The sequence below is a fragment of the Petromyzon marinus genome, chromosome 10 (genome assembly GCF_048934315.1).
Source record: "Petromyzon marinus isolate PM22_M1 ecotype Great Lakes invasive population chromosome 10, UKy_Petmar_22M1.pri1.0, whole genome shotgun sequence".
In the NCBI taxonomy this organism is placed as follows: Eukaryota; Metazoa; Chordata; class Hyperoartia; order Petromyzontiformes; family Petromyzontidae; genus Petromyzon; species Petromyzon marinus.
The window spans coordinates 10,512,924-10,537,758 of NC_133676.1; the positions used below are offsets into that span (position 1 = coordinate 10,512,924).

General features: G+C 48.9%; 1 protein-coding gene and 1 long non-coding RNA gene across 2 annotated transcripts; one reads left to right on the forward strand and one right to left on the reverse strand.

Annotated features, from left to right (window-relative positions):
* Window positions 1-6,394: 6,394 nt before the first annotated feature.
* On the reverse strand, window positions 6,395-15,852 carry LOC116941148 (uncharacterized). The gene is made up of 2 exons (XM_076066007.1): window positions 14,571-15,852; window positions 6,395-8,753 (listed from the first exon to the last, which is right to left on the reverse strand). The coding sequence occupies exons 1-2, from the start codon at window positions 15,468-15,470 to the stop codon at window positions 8,406-8,408; spliced, it is 1,248 nt and encodes a 415-aa protein (XP_075922122.1). The 5' UTR covers window positions 15,471-15,852; the 3' UTR covers window positions 6,395-8,405.
* A 5,659-nt stretch (window positions 15,853-21,511) lies between these two features.
* LOC142924230 (uncharacterized) lies at window positions 21,512-24,434 on the forward strand. Its single transcript, XR_012941420.1, has 2 exons — window positions 21,512-22,466; window positions 23,617-24,434. It is a non-coding gene; the product is annotated as an uncharacterized LOC142924230 (long non-coding RNA).
* Window positions 24,435-24,835: the final 401 nt, after the last annotated feature.

Consider the following 24,835-nt stretch of genomic DNA (forward strand, 5'->3'; position numbering starts at 1 on the left):
TATCCTCGGAGGTAAATGCACGCATTTGGTGCGACCGATTTCACTGAACCCGCTTTCGGCGGGGGACCAAAAAAACCGCAAAGAACACGCCTAGGCGATGTACTATTCAAGGTGCTCCAGATTAAAAGCTACCAACAACAAGCATCTGTCTTTAAAGCAACGCATTGGTCAAAGCCGTTCCGTTAAACAAGAGCGTACGTAGCAAGGGATATGGAGCGTCTTCACGGAAGGCTGTTATTGTCATGCAGCTGCCGATGCACCGAGGTTTCGTGTCACCCTCGTGTTCGATGAACGAGTCATCTCCCCTGCCGATGTATGACTCGTGCGGTGACGCGACCTTGCGGAAGCGCTCTTTTTTCGCCGCTGTTGCAAGACGCGGACGGATCTAATTCCGCGGTTCGTCATAATCGGGACGCCCTGGTGATAACCGCATGCTGGTGTGGACCGTAAAGATCTCCCGGCGTCGTTTAGATAGAGAGAGAGCAGGCAATCGCGTGCCGGCATCAGGGTTAACATTTCACCAAGTTCAAAAATGACCCATAAATTAGTAAATTGGGATTATACATAGCAATCACCCCCCCCCACCACCCTTACTGGCGGACTAACACCCTCAGGTAGCTCTTGCAATTGACACTATGGTGCAGTCCTCTTGACTTCTTCAACGTGATCGCGACGAATCGTCGTCAATGTTGCAGAGTCGTGTGGGATGTCCACCGTTAGATGAAGGCATTCCTGTGCCCTCACCTTCCGTCACGGTCCCAAGATGCCACGGTGCATCTCGCTCTTGCGCATCTCATTAATCTCGTGGCTGGTCGTCCGTCGTCGTCGTCGTCACAGGGAGCGTTCCTCGTTTGGGCCGCCACGCTGCCATCCGCTATCGTCATCCTACAGCGACGTGTGCCGCTCAAACCACCTTCATTCACAAACGATGCCACACGTCTCTTGCGTGGTTTACGCGGTTGCTCCATGATCAATGCCTTCCTCATCGTGTCTGCCTCTCCGCAATTCCGAGCATCTATGTTGCTATGCTTCTCGTGCCTTAATTGTAACTCTTACCTATTCTAGATTTAAAGCTTTCGTGACTGCAAGGATCCATACTCTTTGGTTCTATTCGGTAAAGTCACGTAGGTATAAAATAAAACAACCAAAAAAATCACGACGTTTCGGTCACAACACAAGCGGCCTTCATCAGGTGAAGGGATCAGGCTGTCTCGAGGACAGCGCTGGAGTGAAACACAGCCACGCTCAGACCGCGGAGCTTTAAGCTGCCGTGGCTGATCACTGTTACAACGCTGTGGGTGATCACGATATAATTTTCTCCGATACCAAGGTTCTTTGCAAACCCACGGGTTTTTATCAGAGATTTGTTCACGAGGCAATTCAGATCTACAAACACAGACACAATTTCAACCGAGAAGATGGTTTCAAATTAAGCAACCATTGGAAAGATGTTCTAAATCGAACTAAACATTAAACTAATTTTCAATGGTACAGTATATTTTTTCAAGTAGTGGTACCCCAAACTTTCGCAGCTCTTAAAAATTCCCTTTTCACACCATCAATAGGTAAACTCCCCCTCCCCCCCCCCGCGCCAAACGGCAAGTCCACCCGCACGTACACCACCTCTATGCTAAATCGGCCAATCAAATGCTATTTTTAAGCTAATTCCTTTGTCAAGGCACCTTGTTTCCTCGCACACAGCTTAAAGGTCCGCGGTCTGAGCGTGGCTGTGTTTCACTCCAGCGCTGTCCTCGAGACAGGCTGATCCCTTCACCTGATGAAGGCCGCTTGTGTTATGGCCGAAACGTCGTGATTGTTTTGGTTGATTTATTTTTTACCTACGTGACTTTACCGAATAGAACCAAAGAGTATAACTCTTACCTGTCATGTATTTCCTCTCTGGCCCGAGGCCTCTCTCACCTCGAACTTTATCCACGCAAATTATCTCTTTCTTTTCAAACTTCCATGGCCATGAGTCACGCAATTGTACCGCGTGTTGAGCCACTTTGCATTTAGGTGTGTTGTCGATTCAAGTTGTGGTGTACTGTTGTGTGATGAGCATTGTCTGTAAGGAGTTATTTTTCTATACACATCGCATTGATCCCCAAGTGCGGTGGATTATCACTATATGCGCATAAATTCAATGTTATAATTATGATGTGTGTTTTCCAATTCGTGCATCTCGTTCTAATTCCATGTAGGCACCTTTATACCATGCTTTCTGCACTTGTGAGGTTTTTGTTGTATTTTATTCAACAGTGCCCGTGTTTCTTCTCATGCTATGTTTAATAGCAGGTATTATATACAGCGCTTTAAAACGTTCCCTTTTAGCACACTGGGTTACGTTGCTGTATCTTTGTGTGTGTGTGTGTGTCTGTCTAGATTGTTGTCCTGCCCCGCACCTCCGATTCGCGCGCGGTTGGCCACGTATGGCGCGAAAGAAGTTCGACACCTCGGGTTGGAGACATCGCATCGACTGTTACGATGACACGACGCATGCGTAGGTGGGCCCATGGGCAGGAGACGTCGGAGGCTTCGAAGGAAGTTGGTGGTGACCCACGGCCGAGACGAACATCGGCAGCCAAAGGAGGGAACGCGCCCAGGAGGACCTCACCTGAGAGAGACGAAAGGATGTCTAGATAAGGTTATTGCGTCGCCAGACCGGTGCGGTGATTGTGAAGGCCTTCATCCAGCAGTAGACAGTTCATGGCTGACGGCGATGATGATCGTCATTGTTCAATGCATCGGTCACTGCAGGTCTAACTTCATGAATAGGCGAGGGGCTCCATCCAATATTGCCAGCACACACGGTAGACATGCAGCCATGGACCGACTGTGTGAGGCTTTGGGCCTGAATGGCTAGGCCCCCACGTGCCCTCACGCTCGATCGGGTCACTGCTTTGTCATTCATGAATCATTCAACTATTTCAATCATTAGTCCATTTCATACGGTTGTATATGCATGTGTGTCACGCGCGGCCTATGTACATAGGCTGTATAAATTATATACATACACTGATCGTCTTGACTTACATTCGCCAACAAATTAAATAGTATATATATAATTATAGTAAATATAAATGTGAAAGACGTATGTTATGTTACATCGTGTCACGATTGTGATGTGTATTAAAAGGTGATTTGAAATTAAGAGTCGAGGTTCATTTATTGTTTTGCGTGTATGCACAATGCGACTTATTGTTGCTGGATATCAGTTCTGTTGTGGAGATTGCAGAAAAACGTTTCCGCTTGCCCGTTTTCTTGTAAATGTTTTAGCGTTAATGTGTCCATGTCCTATACCTGTGAAAGCGACCTCGTATCAATCGACTTTCCTGACCTGTCAAAGAGGCAACTTAGTTAACCGCCCGTTTTAATGTTTTATTTGTGATCTACGCAGTCTATAATAGTGTTTGCTTATATTCTTAGCTCTTTCGGTAAAGTCACGTTGAAGGGAAACAATAAAATAAAAACAAATATATAAAACAATATATTTTATATATAAAACAATATATTTTATTATTTTATTGTTTCCCTTCAACGTGACTTTACCGAAAGAGCTAAGAATATGAATTACTGGAGTCACGAAAGCTTTAAATCAGTGTTTGCTTAATTTAATCGGATTCTACAATTGAAAATATTTATTTTAAAACGTAGGGGTGATACTTACCGACTTTTATTCACAGTTCAGTTGGCAAGTCAAACATTTATAATTTCCAGTGTATATGATATAGACATGATCGGCGTTAAATAATGTAAAAAAAATCACGTAATAGACTTCCTTTTTTGCTGTTTATTTAATTACAACGTGTAAGACAAATTCCAAACAGTTCTTAATTTTTCTGATGTCTTTGAATGTACCATCGTTTATTCAAATGCCCCCCCCCCCTCCCGTAAAAGCAAAAAAACAGATAGTAATTGGAGCAACATCACGTCCACACTTTCTGAGCTGCAAACCGCGTTTTATAAAAGTTGTTTTACCTTTGTGTTTCACAGTGGTTTTTGGTGTGACTGGTATGAGATACTCTTCTTCAGTGTCGTTTGGTGCAGGAATGGCAAACACATCATAGCATATGCAGCGTGAACACACACACACACTAAAGGATTGTTTATACACTTTCGAAGTTTGTTAAAAAAAATACTTCTGGATGTGCCCTTCGGCAAGAGTTAAATGCATTCCAAACCACACTCCTGCACACGAATACCCACACGTATACACGTGGATGCTATACGTGCATTGTACGCAAATACACGTAAACATCTAGTTGCTTTAAGTACATTGCACACACACACATACGTGTACATGTGGTTCCTATACGTGCATTACACACACACACGTATTCACGTGGTTGATATACTTGCATTGCACACACACGTATACATGTTGCGTTATGTACATTGCACACACACGTATACATGTTGCTTTAAGTAGATTGCGCGCACACACACGTATATATGTAGTTTTACGTGCATCGCACACTCACACGTGTACATGTGGTTACTCTACATGCATTGCACACACGTATACATGTAGTTGCTTAACGTACATTGCACACACACGTATACATGTGTTTGCTATACCTACATTGGACACACACGTGTACATGTGGTTGTTATGCGTACATTGGACACACACGTGTACATGTGGTTGTTATACGTACATTGCACACACATAACGTGAGTGGGCGGTCAAAATTGTCCACATCGTGATGTTCGTAATTATACATCTTGTTTAAGCTAATGGTTTTAAACACTTTGTAGTTCACCTTTAAATCCCGCAAAAAAAAAACATTTACTTTGTGATATTGTGTTAGAGCCAAGCGTACAACCGCAGCTAACAAAAAAACTCAACATATGCGTCGTTAACACTGGCCGAAAGAGGATATATATTGTGAGTATATATGTGTCTAAAATAAGTGACGTTTATGGTAATTTTCCTTCTTCATAGTTGCTTTTCCATAGGTCCTATGAAGAAGGACCATTTACAAAAACGTATTTTCATACACATACACGCGTTCCTCTTTATGGCTGCGCTATTGACCAACGTGTTGAGTTTGTTTGACCCCTATTCGTTTTTTTACGCTTATGTGCCTCGTGTCAAAGCCTTTGATGGAGAGAAAATTATCCATATCATTCTTTAAATTTAAGATGACCTGCCCCTCGTTCTACATATATACTGTATACGATTGATATATTGTATATACAGTATACACACATACATACAACGACAAAGATTCCCATTATAGCCCGAAAATACTTTTTGGGCAAGTGCTGTTAGCGAGCATCTATGAAGGTCGGCGGCTAAATCATTTGAGGCTGGGTCGACCTAGCGGAGGCCCGGGACCGGTTCAGATAATCGTCACCGGTGTTGACCGTGATCGGGAATCATTGAACTCGGTTCGCCGGGTTCGTAGCGCAGCGCGGCTAACCCGCTACGCTCACCCGTACACACACAAACAGGCAACATACACACTCTCATGCACTCGAATGGATAAAGGTCTCCCGGTAATTATCGGTGATTAAGAGAAGGTCCCTTGCACGGGAATTGGCATGGTTTGTGAGTTTCATAACCGCCCTCCACCACTACCCCTCCCCCCCCTGCGCCCCCCCCCCGCACCAATCCCGCACCCACGCGACCAAGATGCTAGAGAGCTGACATTAGCATTTACAGTCACGAATCATCATCATTGTTTTCCGATCGCCACAATGAGGCACCCGCGATTGAACAGATTCTATTTGGTGCTGCTGCTACTGCTGCCTCCATCAGAATCCGAATATTTATTTATAATGGAGGAATCCGATGAGCTACAAAACTCGTTTTCACAGATTTCCAGTAGATAGTTGGTGCACAACTAAACACATTCGTTAATAAGAGCATTTTGGCCTTAAAAATGGTGAAATATATATATTTAATAGGCGTCCGTTTTCTGGGAAAATGGATATGAACAAGGGTAATTGCCCGAAACGTCGCTTATTTTGTTTTTAAAGGCCACACGGGGTTGTTATTGACGAATGTGTTGAGTGTGTGTTCGAGTTGCAATCGGTTTCAGGGAGCCGCCATTGTGTCGTCACACCGCTTGCAACTGGGCAGCGTACACACACACGTGACTGTGTCACGTGCCTCTCTCTGCGTGTGAATGCACAGTGAGGTTTTGATTGTTTAATATGTATTATCGTGTACATATGGACTTGTTTTTGTCCCCCCCCCCCCAATTTCACCAGCAATTAAATGGGTAGAGGATTATCGTATTTATATAAGGGAGACTTTAATATATATAAACTTTACTGTGCGCGTAATTATATTGATACCAATGATAACAATAACAATTGTAGTAGTGTTAATTATAATAAAACACGAAGCATCGCAGCATGCCCACTAAAAACGAGAACCACGTGACGGGTTATGGACAATATAATAACTTACAACACACACACAGACAGACACACCGCGCGACTGTTCCATGCAACACAGCAATCTGCATAACGCCTCGATATTGGCAACACTCCACCTTCAAATTGGCGATTTGCCTCCCTTACTTTGTCGGCGATGTAGAAAGCTTGGGCAAAGTTTTACGACCAGCAGAAAATATGAATATAATCCGACCCCACCCGCCAAATAAAAACAAAAATTGGCATTCACCAAAACTTACAAATCGGGCATCGACCACGCGCAACGTAATCTCAATTGTGACGTCATAACACGCAAGCACGTGCCACGTAACCCATATTGTTGTTGTGATCGTTGTTGTTCGTGGTGTTCTTGTTGTTACACTGTGCGTGTGAATTGCATTTTCGCATTTATCTTGTACAAACGGAGATATATATTTTTTTATATTTATACACTCGTATATGGCTTTAATCACAGCTAAATAAACACCGCTCCAGTCAATGCGTGGGTATACCTGTACAATGTAAATAGAGTGCAACGCATCTGTAATCATTCGTTTTGGTATCGAGACAAGTGACCACCTTCTTACCTACACACATCGCAAATAAACCCGCACATTCATCAGTCGCGTACAGCATCTTGCAATAATTTATGTAATAATTAATTGAACACGCGTGTACAAAAAGATAAAACGGCTGCTTCTTGTAAATAGAAGGGAAAAAAAAACCCAAAGTCAATCATCACTGCACTAAAAACCAATAGGCCAGCTGTATTGTTTCATAGGCTATATTCATATAAGTCTATACAGTATTATTATTAAATCTCTATATAAAGATAATGAATTATTACCTTTATATATGATATACAAACTTTATACATCATCACCATCATAATTCATAAAATTATTGTCATTATCATCATCATCCGTCTTGCACTTGTGGCTCTCGTCACCACCCGTATTATCATCATCAGCAGTGAACACACTTATGAGCTGTACCGTGTCGTATCCTGTGTGCACAAAGACAAAGATCCTCCGTGTAGCCTTAACAGACTGTTGGGGGCAAGTGCTGTTAGCGAGCATCTATGAAGGCCGGCACGGCACACGAGGGGGTGGCTGGCCAGCACCACGCCCGACCGCCTTTGTCTCCCTAGTGGCGATGTTTACACACTGCGCCAGGTACTCATTTGAGGCTGAGTCGACCTAGGGGAGGCCCAGGACCGATTCAGATAATCGTCAATGGTGTTGGCCGTGAGCGGGAATCGAACTCGGGTGGCCAAGTTCGTAGTGCAGCGCCCTAACCGCTACACTACCGCTCACACATGTCCACACATACAACACATCCCCACTATAGCCGTGGAGAGACTGCCATCGCCACCACCACTACACCTGGCATACTTTCCTTCCGGCTATCGCAGTGCTTAATGTTTTCACACGCCGCAGTAGGTACAACTAATTTAATGCCGAGTGGACCTAGTTGGAGGCCCAGGCGATACTCGCCAATGATGTTAGCCGTGGCCGGGGGGATTGGAAACCCAGGTCGTCGGCTTCGTAACGCTGTACGCTAACCACTGCGCCACCTATCCTCACAACACAACAAACCTACACAACAGACACAAGACAAAGATCCCCTGTATAGCCTTAACAGATTATTTTTGCAAGTGCTGTTAAGGAGCACCTATGAAGGCCGGCACAGCACACGAGGGGGTGGGTGGCCAGCACCACGCCCGACCGCCTTTGTCTCCCCCCGTGGCGATGTTTACACACCGCTCCAGGTTACTCATTTGAGGCTGAGTTGACATAGGGGAGGTCCAGAACCGGTTCAGATAATTGTCACTGGTGTTGGTTGTCATGAGCGGGAATAATCGATCTCGGGTTGCTGGGTTCTTAGCGCAGCGCGCTAACCGCTTACAACAGAGACACGTACACTGACATGCACACGGACACACACGCGCACGCACACACACGCATCAAACACGCACAGACACACAGAGACATTCGCCGACAAGCAACGACAGCCCTTCACAGCAGCGGGTTGGCCGCAAAGTACTGCATTCGATCCCTGTTCAGCTTCTTCTCTTTCATGCGCCTGTTCTGGAACCAGATCTTGACCTGGCGGTCGGTGAGGTTGAGGAGGCGTGAGATCTGCAGGCGCTTCTCCTTGTTGATGTAGACGCTGAAGAAGAACTCTCGCTCGAGCTCACGCGTCTGGAACTTGGTGTAGGGGCAGCGCTTCTTCCGGGGGCTCCGACCGACTGCTGTTGCGGCACACACGTGCGCAGAAAGGGAAAGAAAACAAAATAGACAAGCCGACACACAAAAGACAAAGATCCCCCCATGTAGCCTTAACAGACTGTTGGGGCAAGTGCTGTTAGCGAGCACTTATGAAGGCCGGAACGGCACACGAGGGGGTGGGTGGCCAGCAACAAGCCCGACCGTCTTTGTCTACCGAGTGGCGATGTTTACACACCGCATCAGGTACTCATTTTAGGCTGGGTCGACCTAGGGGAGGCCCAGGACCGGTTCAAATAATCATCACTGGTGTTGGCCGTGAGCGGCCGTGAGCGGCCAACACTACCGCACACGCGTACACACGTACACACAGGCGCATATGCACACACGCACGGACCCATGTGCCCCCCCTAAATTCGCACACCCCCCACGCGCGCAGATGCTCTGCCGTGTAGCGCCATCAATCATCGCCGGCGCGCGTGGTCCGGATTGGAGCGAAGCGACTCTACACGTGGGCGCTAAAACGGTCTCTCGTAAGGCCGGAGACATGGGAATCGTCAAATCTAAGTCGCTTGGATGGTTACTTCAGTTTCACTCGTCGTCGATTAAATCGTTCTAAGTGTGCCCGAAGTGAGTGGGGAGGCATGCGAAAGCAATGCACTTAACAAATGCTGCATTCTCGTAAGAAGAGCGTGGATGACGCAACCGGTCAGTTTGATATTCTTGCGAATAGCTTCGTGACACTTATAAGCGTAATCCGTGCATCGTTAATTAAAAAAAGAACTACTTTGTTGAGTTCAAATCCGATGTCGATCAGTGATCAATAGTTTTATCCCCTTATAAGTATGGGTATTCTCCGTTTACTCTGGCTACCTATTTATTAATTGGCCGAAAGATTCCAGTCACAGTATTCTGAAGACGAGTCCTAAGACTCTTACATTTCCATGGCTAAATAAAGAACATTGCTCGTGACCACTCTCGGTCCGATGTTTAGGAGTAAACAGACAACGGTGAATATTCGCTACACGCGTGTGGAGAGTGGTGGCTAAGCACGGGGCCTGTAATCACGGGTTGGTGGGTCACACGAAATGTTGTGCAACTCCCTTCACTCGCGAGCGTCGAGATGCCAGAAGCATGCAGTACAGCAAAGTGACATTATCTGTCCCTGCTGTATGGAATAGCGCGTTGCCCCCTTGCACGCGTGGGCTTTTTTCGGGGTGCACCGGATTCGTCCCATCAATCACATTGGCTGAGCACATCTTGAGATATATTTATAGAGGACTGCGGAGCTCGGAGTAATTTTGTTGGAGCCGGCTCGCCCCGTGGCTGCTGACTTCACAAGCTTGCCCGTGGTCCTTCGGCGATTGTGAGTGACAATTCACGTGATCGACGGCGCTCGAGAAAAGTAATACGTAAATTAAATATATTATATATTATTAGCTAGTAAACAAAACAAAGCTCAACAATTGCCAACAAGATAATAAATGCACGCCTAAATAATGAGACAAAAATGTAGTCTCGAAGGATAACAATTGCTTTTTTTTTTAAAGCCCATCGGCCGAAGTGGCTTTCCGGACCAACGGTTTACAGCGACATTCGTTGAAGCAGGCAATCTTTGTGCTGGTTTCGACCATCTGGGTCTCATCAGCAGAGTAAAGGTACAGTCGCCGGGTGATATCCCAATCCCCTCTCACCACTAATGTGGAACGGGGGCATCGCCTGCAACGATGAATATGGCAATAGCGCCGCCATTCGCATCGCGAATTGATAACAGAAATTAAAAAGAAATCTAAAGTTACGAGCCAGATTCACGTCTTCAGCAAATTTTTCAAAACCCATCGCGCAAGATTAGACGTCAATTCCCACCCCCCCCCCCACCCGTTACATGTCGTCAGACCCCCCGTTACATGTCGTCAGACCCCCCGTTACATGTCGTCAGATCCCCCGTTACATGTCGTCAGATCCCCCCGTTACATGTCGCCAGACCCCCCGTTACATGTCGTCAGATCCCCCGTTACATGTCGTCAGACCCCCCGTTACATGTCGTCAGATCCCCCGTTACATGTCGTCAGATCCCCCGTTACATGTCGTCAGACCCCCCGTTACATGTCGTCAGACCCCCCGTTACATGTCGTCAGACCCCCCGTTACATGTCGTCAGATCCCCCCGTTACATGTCGCCAGACCCCCCGTTACATGTCGTCAGATCCCCCGTTACATGTCGTCAGACCCCCCGTTACATGTCGTCAGATCCCCCGTTACATGTCGTCAGATCCCCCGTTACATGTCGTCAGATCCCCCCGTTACATGTCGCCAGACCCCCCGTTACATGTCGTCAGATCCCCCGTTACATGTCGTCAGACCCCCCGTTACATGTCGCCAGACCCCCCGTTACATGTCGCCAGATGTATTCCCCCGACGACGGGGTCGGGCCATGCCATCCGTTCCGAACAATGAGACAGGCGCGTGGTGGCCCAATACAGAAAATTACGTTCATCGGCCGATTACGTAAAGGATTGAAATCGATTTGGCCCATCGTCGCCTTTATGAATTTGAGACTCAATCCAACCATTGTTTTGGTGATGGAAGACGACACACACACACCGGCGGCGCATATTTGTCCAATAATCCAGACACGACAAAGATCCCCCGTACAGCCTTAACATACTTGTGGGGCAAGTGCTGTTAGCGAGTAGCACGTATAATGGCCGTAACAGCACACGAGGGTGGCCAGCACCACGCCCGGCTGCCTTTATCTCCGTAGTGGCGATATTTATACATCGTAACCAGGTACGCATTCGAGGCTGAGCCGACTTAGGGGAAGTCCAGGACCGGTTCAGATAATCGTCACTGGTGTTGGTGGCCGTGAGCGGGAAATCGAACTCGGGTTGCCGGATTCGTAGCGCAGCTCCCGAACCGCTACAACTACCGCTCCCCAGAGGCACACACACAATAAACATTCGCCAATAACACGCGCAACGGGATTCGTGAATCGGAGCCCAAGAGACTCCGATCCCCTGCAAGGCGCATGGAGCTGTAGACGGGAGTAAGAAAAACACACACTCACACATTAAACGCTGAAATGTGCACGGCCGAGGAGGATGGATGTTTTTTTTTAGGAAAGGCTAACCAACGAAAGCGTATTCGTACGGTTTGCACGCGTGCGAAACAGTCGGGCGAAAGAAGACGCCGTACAACAACGCACGTTGCTGATACGCGGCCCAATGTCTAATTTTCCATATCCGTGAGTGCGAGAGTGTCTGTGTGTGTGTGAAAATGTGGGGAGCGGTAGTGCAGCGGTTTGCGCTGCGTTGCGCTACGCTACGAACCGGGCGATTCAAGTTGATTCCCGCTCACCGCCACCAAACACCGCTGTTGAATATCTTGAACCGGTCCTGGGCCTCCGCTAGGTCTACTCAGTCGCAAATTAGTAATCTGCTGCGGTGAGTAACCTGGTGCTGGCCACCCACCTCCCCGTGCGCCGTGCCGGCCTTCATAGGTGCTACTTTTGCGAACAGCACTTGCCACAAAAGTATGTTAAGGCTGTAAGGGGGATCTTTATCTTTGTGTTTGAAATACTGTGGGGTTTTTTTAATGCGGGAAATGTGCCAATGTCTGGATGGGCTTCGCTACTGCCTACAGTTCATACAGTGCACCTCAAAGTGTGCGCATTGCTTACTCCGTGTGTGCGGTTAAGGCGCAAGTGACAACGGGTCCGTTCGCCGACTCAAGTGGCGGTGACGTGACCAAGGGCGCTTGTGCCAGGCTAGGTGCACTTTTGAGGCCACGTGAAGTGTCGAAGGCTCGCTGACAGGAGGGGAGGTCACGAGACGGATCCCAGGTGCTTATGGGTTCGTGGAGTGGGAAGACTGGGAAGAAATACTCTCGCAACCACGTCCACAACAAAGAGAAAGATGCCCTCCCCCCCCCCCTATCGCCTTTGACACACCATTGTGGGTAAGTACTGTTAGCCAGCCACCTATAGGAAGAACACCACAACAACAACAAAGGCTATTCGCCACTAAGTGGCGGTGATGTCTCCCCGGCGCTTGTGCCAGGCTACGTGCACTTTAAGGCCACGTGAAGTGTCGAAAGTCTCGATGGCAGGAGGTCACGGGACAGACCCAGGTGCCATGGGATGACTGACTGAGATGACTGCCACACACACACACAGGAAGGTCACACACACACACTGACATGCAAACACATACGCACGCGTATATAGCACACACACACACGTTGACAAGAACACGCATTGCGAGGTGTGTATACGTGGGATTACGCAGGTTGGTGTAATTCCGGAAGAGACGGGTGGGTGAACCCGGTGTGAATGTTTATGGGTGTCCCTGTTTGTGTGGGTGTGTGCTGAGGGTCTGTGTGTGTGTGTTTTCTCGGAGTTCCAGATTGTGTGTGTTGGGTGCCCCAGTGTGTACGTGTTCTGGGGTGGGGGGCTATGTGTGTTTGTGTGCTCGGTGTAACAGTTTATGTATGCTAGGTGTGTGTGTATGTGCTGGGGGTCCCTGATTGTGTGTGTGTCCTGGGTGTCTGAATGAGAGTGTGTGTGTGTTCTGGGTGTATGTGTGTGTGTTATCGGTGTCTGAATGTGTGTGTTTGTGTGTCCTGGGTGTGTGTACGGGGCTTCCTATGTGTGTGTGTGGGTGGGGGGGGGGCTTCCTATGTACGTATGTGAAATGGGGTGGGGTACACGTGTGTGTGTGGGGGTTCCAAAGGTGTTCGCTAACTCACTTTTCCCAACAGTCTGTTAAGGCTATACGGGAATCTTTGTTTTGTTTGTGGGTTCCAATGAATATAGAGTGGGGTCTCTATGCATGTAGATGGGGTCCTGTGCGTATATCTGTAGAGGGGGTCGATGTGTATATGTGTGTGCATGGGGTTTCTATGTGTGTGTATGTGGGGGTACACGTTTGTGTGTGCTATTGTTGGGATTCATATTTGTGTACGGAGGTGGGTTGATGTGTGTGTGTGTATGGGGGTACACGTGTGTGTGTGGTGTATGGAGGTGGGTTGATGCATATGTGTATGGGGGTACACGTGTGTGTGTTATTGTTGTGTAGGGAGGTGGGTTGGTGCATGCGTATGTATGACGGTTCCCTCTATATATGGGGGGGGGGGGCTCTGTGAGGGGGGGTGTGATGCTCTGCATGTAAGAGGTTCTGTGTGTGGGGGCTGTGTATGTGATGGGGTTTGTATGCTGATGCGAGGAGTGGAAGGGGTCTTCTGTTTTGGTGTTATTAGTAGGGGCGTGTCCCCGTGCAAGCGGTGTGTATGGGGATGGTCCTCCTTGTACGCGTGCTGGAGTGAAGGAGTCTTTGTGTGTGCGAGTGTCCCTGTGGGCTAGCGTTTGTGCCCTTGTGTGTGTTTTGTGCGTGATGGAGTCTCTCTGTGTGTGTGTATGTATGTCAGGGAGAGGGGTAGTGTTAGCGATGAGCGCGCTGCACTACGAACCCAGCAACCCGAGTTCTATGCTCGCTCACGGCCCACCAACACCAGTGACGATTATCTGAATGGGTCCTGGGCATCCCCTAGGTCGACTCAGCTGCAAATAATTACCTGGTGCGGTGTGTAAGCATCGCCACTAGCGAGACAAAGCCGGTCGGGCGTAGTGCTGGCCACCCACCCCCTCGTGTACCGTGCAGGCCTTCATAGATGCTCCTCGCTAACAACATTCGCCCCAACAGCCTACATATCCCTCTACGGGGGGCATCTTTGTCTCTGTACGTGTTTGTCTGTACGTGTACGTGCACGTGTCCCCAGTGTGTATATATACCCCTGCGTTTGTGTGCGCGCGCGCGTGCGTGTGTCCATGTATGCGCATGGACACGCACACACACACATATACTGCCCCCCCTCTACGAGCATGCAGGAGGTGCTGCAGCTGGAAGGCCACTGACCCCCCCACTAGACTCACCCCCCCCCCCCTGCCCCCCGTACCCGCCGAGCCGCACGCCTTCTGCTCGCTGGGCCGCGCGGCGAGCGGCGACGCGGACGCCGCGCTGCCGCCGCCGGACTCCGCGCCGCTGTCGCCCTCCTCCCTCTCGGCAGCCCGCGCCGCCTGCCCGCCCTCGCCTCCTCCAGCCGCCGCAGCCGCCGTCGCCACCCCCCCTGACTGGCCCTGTAGGGACCCCCCCGCAGTGGCGGCGTAGCTGCCGGAGCCGTGTTGCTCCTGCTGCTGCTGATGGTGATGATGGTGGTGGTGGTATCCGACGTAAGCCGACGACTCGAAAAACTGATCGAAGCCCTGCGGTAGAACACCATTGCGCCCAAGCTGCGCGGGTCTCTGCTGTTGCTGCAGCTGCTGCTGCAGCTGCTGCTGCTGTAGCTGTTGTAGCTGCAGTCCGGCGGTAGAGGAGGAGGGAGAGGATGAGGAGGGGAGTTCTCCGCACACCGAAGCGGCGAACCCGGCTCCGATGGCGCCGAACACCGCCGCCTCGACGCCCACTCGGCCGCCCTTCGAGTGAGCTCCCACCCCATCGCTCGCCGAACATCGCGCCGCTTGCATCTGCTGCTGATGCTGATGCTGCTGCTGCTGGTGGTGGTGCTGTTGAATCATGGCGACGTTGTCTCCGGAGAATCTGTTGTCCCAGTGTCTCATGGCTGCGTCCTGGAGCCCATAGGCTCTGAAAGGGCCCCCGTCGCGGCCCGAAGGTAGAGCGGGCGGCGCGGGGTACGGGTAGTGAACTGCGGGCAGGAAAGGAGGCACCGCTCCCAGGTCGCAGTAGCCGTGACAGGCAGGGAGGTAGAGGCCCTGGTGGTGGTGGCTACCACCACCACCACCACCTCCTCCTGCTGCTGCTGCTCCACTTCCTCCTCCGCAGCCCCTCTCCTCCAGCTCCATGTCGCGAGAGAGCGCGCGCGCGTGCGTGAGAGAGAGAGAGATAAAGAGAGAGAGAGAGATGAAGAGAGACTGATGTCTCTCTGTGCACAACACCGACACAGCTCAGGGACCCCCGGGTGATGTTTTCATTTTGCGGCGAGGTAGGGCGTGAACGTCGCTCGTACGGAGGTCAGAATTCTGAATTAAAGGAGATGGGTGGAGAAGGAGGAGGTGGTGGTTATGCTGGAGGGGGGTGTGGATGAGAAGGGGAAAAGGGGAGCTGGGTCGAGGGGTGTGGGGTTGTTGGGAGCGGAGGGGGAGAGGGATGAGGGGTGGAGGTTCAGCGTTCTCCTAGAGATGACACGTAATTTATCTGCAAGCAGGCAAGCCGGGCACTGGGCGGGTCATGTGATCGATAGCAGAAATTCCCATATATCAATATGGCGCGTAAGCGTGCGGAGGTGATGCCAAAGCGATGTGCCTGCCCTGTTTATATATTTTTTTTATCTAAAAAAAAACACCCCCGAAAAGAGATCTCACGTTCGGCGTGTAGCAATCATCATCATCATCATCATTTATCATCGGTTGATTATTTATAAAAGCGCTCACGTAACAACAAGCGTAGAGTCATCTTGAAACACAATTGAAACGTCCGGTTCATATAAAAGGAACCAAAGTTATGTTTTAGGGATTATTATTTAGGCTAAATCGGAAGAAGGCTTCATCCGTGCGTTTATGTTTAGGGGGCTGTCGCGCTGTGCTGTTGCGTAACGAATTCTCTCAACGTAACGATGCGCGATCGAACTTGCTTCACTTGAAAGGGGGGGGGGGGCGGCGGGGGGGGGGGCGGCGGGGGTGGGGGGAATCTACGCATTCGAGCACATGGACTCCAATTTGATCTTCCCCGTGCGGTCATTCCCCCGCAAATAAATAAAAATGAGCGGCGGCTTCACGTGAAAGGCTTTAACATAACATCGAAAACATCTCCTCGTGACATTTTCCTCGAGCTCGACCCCACCACCGGTACACACACACATTACACAACCATCCTCCTACACCGATATAGATACGTGTGTGTGTGTGCACGCGCACACGTGTGTGTGTATCTGTGTGCACGCGCACACGCGTGTGTATCTGTGTGTACGCGCACACGTGTGTGTCTGTGTGCACGCGCACACACACGTGTGTGTGTCTGTGTGCACGCGCACACGCGTGTGTGTGTGTCTGTGTGCACGCGCACGGCTATCTGCGCGCTCGCAGATCGCCCTCTCTCTCGCGCGGGCGCGCACAGCGCACTACGCGCGACTCCTGGGCACGGCGCGCCTCTGAACGCGCACGCGTTATCTTTGTAATGAAGGCTGTAAATCCGGCCGATAATGGAAATGCAGATTTATGGTAAACATTCATTCTTTTAATGCGGGGGCGGGGGAGGGGGGTGTGTGGAAGTCGAGCGAGCCCTTGAGAGAGACGCAGGCAAGAGATGACGGCGGCGGCGGCGGCGCGAATCGGCGAGGCGTCTCAACGCGGAGTCGCGCCGTGGGCAGGGGGGGGGGTCCCCATGCTTGACAAAGAGCTGTGGTGGAAAAGCGAAACGATCGTGGGCGAGCGCTGCTGCGCTTGCATCCTTTAATCGCGCGCCACCCCCCCACAACCCCCCCACAGTATATATCCTTGACGAGGCATCGCGAGTCGGAGCCATACACGGCTAAAGGCGGCCTTGGTGATGGTATTGTTGTCTGTTCGGTGGGGACTGGCAGTGGTGGCATCGTCACGCGGCCCATGTGTGTGTGTGTGTGCACATAGCCTGGCACGAGCGCCGTACTAATGTCACCGCCACTTAGTAGGGAATGGCGGTTGTTGTTGTTGTTGTGGATGTGTGCGTGCGTCTGCGAATGTGATGCAAATTTCGTACGGTCGTTGTCGTTATCGTTTTACATCGTAGGCAAAGTGTCTGGGTTGTCAGAGATGTAAGTGAATTGTGATGATTGTGTTGGTTTGAGTTTTTGTGTGTGTGTGCTTTTTTACATCAACTCGCTTTCGTTGTTTGCGTTGCAGTGATATTGCCGCCCGCCCTCCCTCCCCCCGAATTCAGATGCAATCATTCATCGGCGACTGTGGTGAATAATTTATAATGCTGGTGACGACGGTTTGGCGAGCGAGCCTTCGTGATCTGCTGGTGATAAGGTTCGATGCTACGGTTTCACATTTTTGTTTGCGACCAAAATCACTCTAAATACCGCCCCATCTCGGATGCTTAAGAAGAGGTGATCCCGTTTAGGATTGGGATGGGTGTCTCACTGAGGTTTTACCAGGTTGTGTGGTAGGCGTTGGAAGTAGACTCGAGACTCAGCGACGCTTTTCTGCGTGGATAACTGGCATTATAATTTAACACGTAGGCTTTCGCGACCAATATATTTACGCGATCTAACCCAACAAAACCTCTATTATGGATGGCATAATTATTACAACATTTTTGACGTTTCGGGCGTGATGCTTGATGGTTTTTGTGTCTGTTATTTGTGTGATTAAGGTTGAGTGTGTGTGCGTAACATTTGTGTGTTTTTGTTTAGGAGTGTGTCATATTTTTGGGGTAATGATGTTGGAGTGTGCGTGTGTTATGTTTTTTTTTGTGTGTGTGGGGAGCAGTAGTGTAGTGGTTAGCGCACTGCGCTACGGACCCGGCCACCCGAGTTCAATCTCCACCCATAGCCAACATCGGTGACGCGTATCTGAATCGGCCCTGGATTCTTCCTCTAGTTCGACTCAGCTTCAAATGTGTACCTGGTGCGGTGTGTAAACATCAGCGGTGATGTGTTCCCGTTTGACTTGCCTTTAATAGGTGATTGACAGAACTTGCCCCAACAGTTAGTTAAGGACTTTGTCTTTCTTTGTCGTGATTACGCTTGAGTCTGTAATATTTGTGGAATTGTGTATTTTATACGTGTGTGTGTGTGGTATGGTACTTTAGTGGTGACGATTGAACGTGTGTGGGTGAGGTTAGGTTCTGCGTGACATTATCTGTCACGTAAGAAGAAAACGACAGGGATCACGCTAATCGTGACAGGCAGCGTACAGCCACAACGCACAAACCTTACATTTTATTGCATGACAAATATTCCCCTATAGCCTTAACAGACTGTTGGGGCAAGTGCAGGTAGCCAGAAATACCGATAAAGGCCGGCAAGTCACACGAGAGGGTGGGTTGTCAACACGACGGCGGTGTTTACACACCGCACTTGGCACTCATTTGAGGCAGAGTCGACCTAAGAGAGCGGGCAAGCCTGCACGGGGGACACATGGCTTCCTTAGCACACGCGCCTTTAGAAAAGCGTGGCCCTGTAGAGACCGCGTAAAACACGCAACACCAAACTTCAACAGGCCCCGTCTGCGGTAAAAAAAATGGACTCACACTGCGTGCCCTCCTAAAAATAACGTTTATTAACCGACTCACCCCCCCCCGCTCCGGCTCCCTCCCCTCCCCCACAGTGCCTTTACGTGCAACGTCGAGTCGAGGGACCGTACGAATCGTCGCGTTTGCCGTCTGATATATGGCGCGCGGCGCATACCCGCCCCGCGCGGAAGTCATGCACGCGTGCGAAACGGAATTTGCAACTGCTGTGCGCGCGTGCGTGTGTGCGTGCGTGCGCGTGTGCGCGCGTGTGCGCGTTATGTATCTTGAGCGGGGAATCCAACTCGGGTGGCCGCCGCTCAATACCAACAGCGATGGCGAATGCTGGAACCACTCACGGGCCTCTCCTACGTCGACTCGGCCTCAAATGAGTCCCTTTGACGAGGAGGTCGGGGGCGTGATTGTTGGTCACCACAGCCTTTATCGGTAGGATTTTTTTATGCTAAGTTTTCAAATTAGCGAGGGCAGACGCGTGGCATAGCATTACACTGAGAGATAGCACAGAGGAACTAAAGCACGGGTCAGAGACACGCGCGGGTTAAAAAGGACACCATCCGTACTGTGAAGAAAAGTAACGAGGAACGATGGCCCGGGATGATAACGGAGTGACAGCCAAGGGACGGGAATGCGTCCGAGAAAGGACCTCAACCGGTTTTTAAACAGAGCGATCAAACCTATTCGCGCGCAGGTGACCGGTTGGATTACTCCATCGCGGAATCGAGAGGTGGTGGCGATTTTTGGAGGGCTTCGTCCGGCAGTGGATTTTCCATGGCTGCTGGTGGTGATGATGATGACGATGTTCGCTTTGTATTTGTGCGTTCGATTGCAGGGTGACGTTCATGCGTGCTGTCTCGCAGATATTGTTCATGGTTTTTTTAACACTATATGAATGTATTTTACGTTGTGCAAACGCCTACTCAGTTTCTTAATTACAACCGGAACAGTCCGAGACGGTATTCATCAAATTATTCTCAACGCCAGATCCTACATTATCACCGTATGTTGTCCTCGTAACATTTACAAAAACATGTTCGTCGGATTAAATTGAAATATGGGTGTACAATAATATCTGTTTAGTCTAGATAGCTATACTTTGTACTCTAATGGTAGGGCCTTACGCCAACAATGCCTACTCAGAGCCAGCTTAAACAACGTTGCAAAAAAGAACCAGAAATAACTTTCATACCGGCGACGACTGCATTTGTCAGATATTTATCCACGTATCACCAAGTGTCTGCTGTGTATGTGTCACTTGACAACCCTGAACATTCTTGCAAACGAGCTGTTCCATCTCGAGGGATTATCCCGGTGAGATATTGTAATCAGTAAATAAAAACCAACAAGCGAATTACCCCATTCCTTCCACTCATTCCCGTTCGCCACCACTAGGGGCGATTGGTGAAGGAGATACAGTACGCGTGCGCGTGCGTGCGCGTGTGCGTGCGTGTGAATGTGTGTGGAGGTCGACTCGGCCTCAAATAAGTACCTGGTGTAGCGGTGTGTAGTAAACAACGCCACCGGGAAGACAAAGTCGGTCGGGCGTGGCGCTGGCCACCCAACCGCCTCGTATACTGTGCCGGTCTTTATAGGTGCTCGCCAACAGCACTTGCCCCGAACGTCTGTTTCGCCTGTACGGGGGGATATTTGTTGTCTTTGTGTGTTGGACAGCGGTGGCGGTAACAGTGGTTGCCACATTTTGTTGGGTTATCGGCATAAAACATAATTGATCATTGCAAGACGTTTTGTTTTGGTTATTCATCGGGAAATACGCTGAGAAATTAGAAAATCACATTTCGGACATTTGACCGATTGGTCTCAGTCGTCGATATTTTTGGCCACTCTCCACCACTGCCGCTTCCTGTGAGCGTCTCCTGGCTTGAGTGTGAGAAGTTGTGAATGTGGTCTGGGATGTTGAGACTTAATGGCTAATTTCTCAGTTGTGATCACCTTTTTGTTTGTTTGTGCTTTCTTTTGTTTTGGTACCAGTTAATAAATTAATGTTTATTGCCTGAGGGTTTTCATTTGCTTGGTAGTTGCTTACTATATATGATGTGGCCCTTATATATAATTAATGTACAGCGTTGTGGGGTGAAATTAGCATAAGTTACTAGATTTATAATGAAATTATTATCATGGAGGTAATGTGGATCGTGGAGGTGATGCAGTACAGGGCCCTTGGTTGAAATAGACCCTAGCAGCTCATTGGGTCTTTCCTGCCGAAATAAATTTTTGTATCTATAATAAATATATATCTATAATAAATCTATCTATCTCTTGTTTGTGCCAATATCTGTCAATGATAATTGACGTTGGTTGGCCCCACCCATCCATCAACACTCTCCGCGTGGACCCAATCACCACCCTCCTTGACATCTCGCATAAAAAAAACTAAACCCAGGGGCTCTCGTTTCTTCTATCGATTCTGTAATATGAAAACAAAATAATATAATAATTATAATCATCATAATACTAATAGCTTTACCCATATTAAAGCGTATCCAAGTTGCATGACTGTATCGGTACCGCCCTGCCATTTCTGGGTGTTTGACTCATGCAATGAACATTTGAATTTCATTTTGTATTTATTTTATTTGGAGACGGATATCTATCTATTTTGTTTATAGTATTTACAACGGCACTAATGATTATTTTGAGTTGTGCATTATATGGTTTTGCGTCACAGGTGCCCCACCCCCCCGCCCCCATTGCGTGGAGAGATTTTGTCCTTGTCCCTGTATAGGATTGGCATTTCGTCAGAATGAATTCAGGCAGGCCCGACTCTTGCTGATGAGACACTGGAACGTCGTAAGCCGGTCCACAGTTTGCTTGTTTCGGAGCAATGCTTCTGAAGTTACATCTTCCCACCGGGCCGTGCGGCTGATAGATAGGTTGTGCAACAATATTACTATTCGATTGCTTGTGTGCAGACGGATGTGTGTGTGGAGCGAGGGGTGGGCATGTCGTGTCATTATTAATCATGTTATTTTTGGGGGGATTTGGTCCTTATATATAATTAATGCACAGCGTTGTGGGATGCCATGAGCTTAAATGACGCTATATAAAATGTAAGTATTATATTCTGCACAACGACGATAATTATTATTTTCAACCGATACGTGTTTGGTGTGTGTGAGGAATGCAGAGTCCCCGAAAGGAGGAATCCCACCGTGCGCTCGTGAAGGGTTAACACTCAAAGCCTCCAACTCTTTAGATAGTCTTCGGATCCGTTGTCTGTGCTTTCGTCTCCTAAACCACCTCATATAGCTCTCATCGACAATAAGGAAGTTTTCATTACAAGTACTGAACCAGGCTCAACTAGTGCTTAGCTTCCGAAATCCGACGGGATCGGGCGACATTCAGGGCGAATTTGAGCGACTGCGTAGTCCCCTACGTCTCTCTGAGTAGCCTACAGCACGGGGTGCCTGCTAAGGGGCCCCTCAACATTTCTACAATGTTGCTCACACGAAGCAATGATCCTCACGTTGGAGAATGCTGGGAATTATCCGCCCTAAAGCGATATCGAGAAGAAGCGCCGTGAGGAGGATTTGGAGTTTCTCAGCAAGGCTGGGCCTGCGCCAGGACATAGGGACATCACAGGCGCCACAAGGGTGAGAATAATAATTACATTTTCAAGCAAAATTATCAAAGAGCTTCATGCTGTCTAGGACACTCTCCCAATGTCGAACGAGGCTACATTTTAAAACCCAGGCCTGAGAAGCGAACGAAGAGTGAGGAGTCACTGGAAACCAAGGGACACAGATCGTCGGGTTAGGGTTCGGACTCATCTTGAAGGCTACTTACTGGCACCAAGGCGCGTGCAAGACGACTCGCAACGATGACTCGTACGCACGCCCGCAGTTTATCGATCCATCTAAGACTGGAAGTCGAAATATAGCGCGCGAATAGCTCAAATGAAGTGAACAGCAAAAAGAGAACGGGGTCTCAAGCAATGTTTACCTTTGCAAAGTAGTTTTATTTATGTATTTCGTGCTTGTTGTTGTGTACGGGCCTGCGTGTGACCAGACCCTCCGTCCTCCGTGTCGTCTCGAGCTCACGGTCATTTATTGTCTGTGAAAATATTGTGCGTTCTCTAGATTGCATCGCTGTTATCATTCAATAATAACAATAATAGCATCGTATTTAGTCTGTGCAATCACGTCCTTCGTGTGACTGTATGTGTGCGTTGGGCCTCTTTCGTGCGTAGCCAACAGCGTATATGGGATTCGGTCCCGATAGCTCAGTGGGCCTTATCTGGCGAAATAAACATAGTTTATATTTAGTTTTACTTATAATTCATGTACATCGTTGTGGGATGCTGTTGGCATCAATGACGCCATATACAATTAAAGTATTATCATTAGGTATCTCAAGTACCCCCTTTCGTCTGGCGACTCGAGCAAACCTTCGATTAGCACGGGTGACCACGTTCGGTGCGAAAGAAGTTCAACATGCGTAGCTGTCGTGACGATGATAGTGGCTGATTGTCTAGAGTTGGGGCTACGGTTAGAGTGGATGCCGAGTTATAACATCCGATGGATTAATTCGTTAAGAGGTTTGAGGCGGTGAGAGGGATATAGTGCCCGCGGACGGGTGGCTCGTTAGTTCGTGTTAGGGATATAGGGCTAGCTAGCATATGATTGGCTGCTGTACTTCTCTCCGTTATGAATGCATTGCGTGCACATCCTCCCCATAGCTACGCGTCTTCCCCGCGAACATCCATCTGAGTTTACCTTGATTTATAATGGATTTTTTTTCCAGGTGGACACTTCCGCTCAACTGGTGTCTCTCTCTCCAGGAAACAAACCTTACCCAGGTGCTTGCCAGCGCAACGTTCCAGACGGCTGTTCGGAAGCCGATTTCCCTCCCCCCCCTCCTCTCTCCACACCCTTACCAAATGCCGACAGAACTCATCACAACAACAATGACGACGATAATCATTATAATGATCTCCATGCTATTATCTTATTACCCCGACGATGATATTTTTTCGTAACGTCACAGTAACGGTTAATTTACGTCACAGTTCCCGCATAACGTGAGCTCATTCGCTCATCATTATTCGCTATTTATTTGCAGCTTGATGTAAACACATTAATCACGCACGCTCAGGGCACGTGCAATAATTAACGAGAGCAGAGCCCCCCCCCCAACCATTGATCAATTTTTACGCTTCATAAAGTGCGCTAGAGCGGCCTTCGTTAAGCCGTAAGCGAACCCACAGCCTAAGGGGGCTGGGGAATTGGTGGGAGGGAATATATCTTGAGATGAGATATTCCCAGGGATTAATTTCTCTCCTCGATATTTTCCGGGAACGCTTGCGTTCAAACTGGTTTCATCCTAGGCCTTTAATGCACGATGCACTACTACCAGCGTACAAAATATACGCCAATCCATAATAATTATCCTACGTAATTGTACCCTATATATATGCGTACACGGAATATAGAGTATTGTTATAACGATAGAGAGCAGGAGGGTGGATGTTGAACTGTCAATCATCTCCACGAACGTTCGGGCGCGTTGCCACCTCACGTGGTGATTAAAAAGGCAACGAAAGCATAAACATTTTATTATTATTTTTTCACTACGTGTATCATTATTTGTAACGCTTGTTTACCCATTAAGGGGCTCAATGAGTCTTGTGGCTCTTTTTCAGGAGACGCTTGCCAAGTTTTCCAGGTGGGGGGGGGGGGATGATCGCGACGCATAAATAAATATAACAATCGAGTCATTTGTGGCCAATCAAGCAAATGATTGCACCATCACGCCGTCACCCCATGTGTCCGCTGTCCGGTAGACGTCGCGTATTTGTTTGTTTTGTTTGTACGATTAATATTCTCCTCGCGGTATTAATCAGGTCGGCCGCTGGAATCGAACCGTGAAGGTTCCACAGCAAGCGGCGAACGCGCCGAGGCACCAATGTTGAATTCCAGTCGCCACACTGCCCCCGGCAATCACATTGCCACCCAGCGACATC